At 47.2% G+C, this 3757-nt stretch overlaps 1 protein-coding gene across 1 annotated transcript; it reads left to right on the top strand.

The window, feature by feature from the left end:
- The first annotated feature begins 1449 nt into the window (after positions 1–1449).
- On the top strand, positions 1450–2464 carry LOC136480109 (vegetative cell wall protein gp1-like). Its single transcript, XM_066477759.1, has 2 exons — positions 1450–1567; positions 1965–2464. Exons 1-2 carry the CDS (start codon positions 1450–1452, stop codon positions 2462–2464), a joined length of 618 nt encoding a protein of 205 aa, XP_066333856.1.
- The last annotated feature ends 1293 nt before the right edge of the window (positions 2465–3757 follow it).

The raw sequence follows: 3757 nt of genomic DNA on the forward strand, positions 1-3757 counted from the left end.
GAGATAAATATAGATATAGACATAGATATAGATATACATATATAGATATAGATATTGTGGGGAATGGTGGAAGAGTTCTGTATCTTTTAACCTTGATTTAATGCAACAAACCAAAATCCCACTATGAAAATGAAACTCCGTATTGGGACAAAAAAATTTCTCTCAGGACATCTATTTTTTTTTTGAACATGTTATATAGTAAGAATGAATTTGGGTGCATGGAAGGGAGTTCCATGTATAGATTAAGGGGTGTTTGGGACTACTCCACAAACGCCACTGTGGGGCAACTCCATAAAAAACTAAGTTTATAGAGCACCTCTTTAGCTGCTCTCATAACTCCACATTTTTCCTCGAACAGAGTGCGTAGAGCTAAAATCGTTTGGCTAAAAAATGTGGAGCACAGCTGAAAAACGTGGATCGGAGTAGTCCCAAACACCCTCTAAATGTGTTGTAATAATCCAATGGAATATTTTTCTTCACATCTAAATGTTTAGTTACACCAGTTCTATTTAGAAATTACACAAAAATAGTCACGATAACATTAGTATAAATTGGGTAAAAATTGAGCATATGAATTGGCATCAAACAATAGTAAAGCTACACTTCATTTGACTGATTTAAGGCTTCCACTCACTCGAATTTTTCTGCCCAATTCAAGAATGTCACGCTAACTCTACAAAAGTTTGGGTTAGGTTTGAGAGTTCAGAGGCTTACCCGAATCCAACGGGTTTAGAAGGATTATCGGTGGAGAAGGCCATCCTGGCGGTGGTGGCGAGTATGGGGTGACGGAGAAAGGCAGTTGGGCAGGCCAATGGTGAGGGCGCGTGGGAGATAGCCCAACGATCTCCACTAGGTTAGCGTGGCGGCGAGGCACCACTAGAGGCCAAACTGGAGGCGGTGGCAGCGGTAGAGCTCGGCCAAAGATATGTTAATGCACTAGTGCATAGTATATTTTTCCAATACTATTTTAACCTTTGATTTGTTTAGTGTTGCTATTTCTAAGGTAAGAAGAGTTTTGCGTTCTAGGTTTTAATTCTATCAACTAATCTAGCAAGCTAAGACTAGAGCGGTAAAGCACACATCAAGAAATACAATAAATGGGTTAGATAAGAAAAATTCATGTAGATTAATCTTTTCCAATAAACTATAAAAAAAATTAACGTTTTCCAGTTGGATCTACATGGCTCAGGTACATTGATTATGCGTTGTACCTATTTCCAATCCTTGTTTCGTGCCTTTTCGCTGACTATTTGTGTCAGTTATAATACCTACTGCACTTGCTTGCTGTACGTTGACTATACACATATATACATCTACATAGGAGCTCTAAGACATAGTGATGGCAATACTCATCTAAGATGGAGCTGGCTCCACGGCATCGATAGGAGCTAGCGCTTGTGGTGCCAACCCTGGCCCACATCGATGACTTCTTGAGCAACGTGACTGTAAATGTCGTGGCTGGCGGGGTGGCAGTGGCAGAAGCTGCGCAGGGCAGAGTTCGCGGCCGTGGTGGCAGTGGCCGAAGCGGCAGCTGCAACTGCAGCGGCGCGCTCGAAACCTGAAATTGGCGAGTGTTTTTGTGTTTGCTGACTATATTTTTTTTAGGCACTCGGCAAATATAGTATTTACCGAGTGCTGAGCTGAAAACACACGGAAAAAAAAACACTCGGTAAACAGAGGGTTTGCCGAGTGTCAGAAAAAACACTCGGCAAAAAGGAGGTTTGCCGAGTGTTTTTTTTTTGCACTCAGCAAAGAAATAAAAAAAAATTCTAAGAAAGAAAGGGAAGAAAAAAATGATTTTTTTTTGTCGAGTGCCCCGATCTGGAACACTCAGCAAACCTCTCTCTCCTAATTAACTCACTCCTCCTCCCCCCCCACACCGCCCCCTCCCTCCCCCTGCACACCGCGCGCCCCTCCCTCTTTCAACTCCTAGCTCCCTCTCATTGCCCCCTCCCTCCCCCCAGCTCCCTCTCCCTACCCTCCCCGCCGGCGGCCGGCCCTTGCCGGCGCACCTCCTCCCTCCCCTCCCATCCCCTCGCCTCGCCTCGCCTCGCCTTGCCTCGCATCGCCGGCGCCCCTCCCCTCAAATCCCAACCGATGCCCCTCCCCTCCTCTCCCGGTGCCCCCTCCCCTCGCCGGCGCCCCCTCCCTTGCTCCCGGCGCCCCCTCCCCTCCTATCCCGGCCAGCGTCCCCTCCCCTCCTCTCCCAGATCCGGCACCCCTCCCCCTCTCTCGGCGGCGGCGCCCCCTCCCCTCCTCTCCCAGATCCGGTGCCCCTCCCTCTCTCACGGCGGCGCCGCCCCCTCCCCCCTCTCTCAACCCACCGCCCCCAGATCTGGCCCTCCCTCTCCCGGATCCGGCCGGTGGCGGCCGGATCTGGGCTCTGATGGCGGGCGGCGTGGTGTCGGCGGCGGCGGCGGCGTGGGGGCATGGTGGTGGTGGCGGCGGCAGGCGGCTTTGGTGATGGTAGTGGTGGTGGCGGACGACAGCTGTGGTGGTGGTGGTGGTGGCAGCGGCGGCGGTGGCAGACGACTTTGGTGGTGGTGGTGGTGGCCGGCGGCTGTGGTAGCTGGATGTGGTGGTGGTGCCCGACGGCTTCCTTTTTTATTTTTTCCTGAAAAATGTTTGCCGAGTGTTTTTTGGGCACTCGGCAAAGTATTTGCCGAGTGTCCGACATAAAACACTCGGCAAACATCGTTTGCCGTTAAAAAATTTCTCAAGTGTCGTTTGCCGAGTGTTTTTGGGGCTTTGCCGCCATAGTGGCGCTGGCGAACACGACGGAGATGCCGACGGCAACAACTGTGGCTAACTTGCAGGAAGCGCCGTTAAAGCTGGAGTTAGAAGTGGAAGCAGTTGTAACTGCGATTGAGGCAGTAAGGGCATCGGTGGAAGAATCAGTGGCAACAATCAAGAGGGTGCTGTTAACGTTAGGGGCAGCAAGGAGCGTGTGATTCCATGGATCGATCGAGGGTCACAGTGAGTGACAAGAGATGCATCTCTTTGTTTGGTTCCAAGGACTAATTTTTAGTCCCTATCATATCAAATATTTAGACACTAATTTAGTGTATTACACATAGAATAATTATTAAACTAATTGCATAGATGGAGACTAATTTACAAGATGAATCTATTAAACCGAATTAGTCTATGATTTGACAATGTGATGCTACAGTAAACCTATGCTAATAATGGATTAGTTAGACTTAATAGATTTGTCTTGCAAATTAGTCTCCATCTATGCAATTAGTTTTATAATTAGCACAAGTTTAGTCCTCCTAATTAGCATTCGAACGTTCGATGTGATAGGTACTAAACTTTAATCCTAAGAAAACATTTTTTGCATTCTATTAACTTAATTCATGTGAACAGTAGATAAATCATCACTATCGGAAACAGCAGATTTATCGAGTGCATTCCATCGGGCACTCGGCAATAAAGTTGTTTGCCGAGTGCTGCAGAAACAACACTCGGCAAAGTAATTACACTCGGTATACCAAACTCATTGTTGAGTGCTGAAAAAAGACCACTCAGCAAACTAGGAAAAAACACTCGGCAAAACAGAGATACTCTGCAAAAAACCACCATGTGGACATCCATCAGTTAGTGTGGCGGCCATTAGGTGATTGTCGAGTGTCCGTTAGTGGCACTCGGCAAAGAAGTAAGTTTGCCGAGTGTTTTTCTTTAGCACTCGGTAAATAAATAATTTTGCCGAGTGTTTTTTTGGCACTCAGCAAATAAATAAGTTTTTTTTCTCCTA

The sequence above is a fragment of the Miscanthus floridulus genome, chromosome 9 (assembly GCF_019320115.1).
Source record: "Miscanthus floridulus cultivar M001 chromosome 9, ASM1932011v1, whole genome shotgun sequence".
NCBI lineage: Eukaryota > Viridiplantae > Streptophyta > Magnoliopsida > Poales > Poaceae > Miscanthus > Miscanthus floridulus.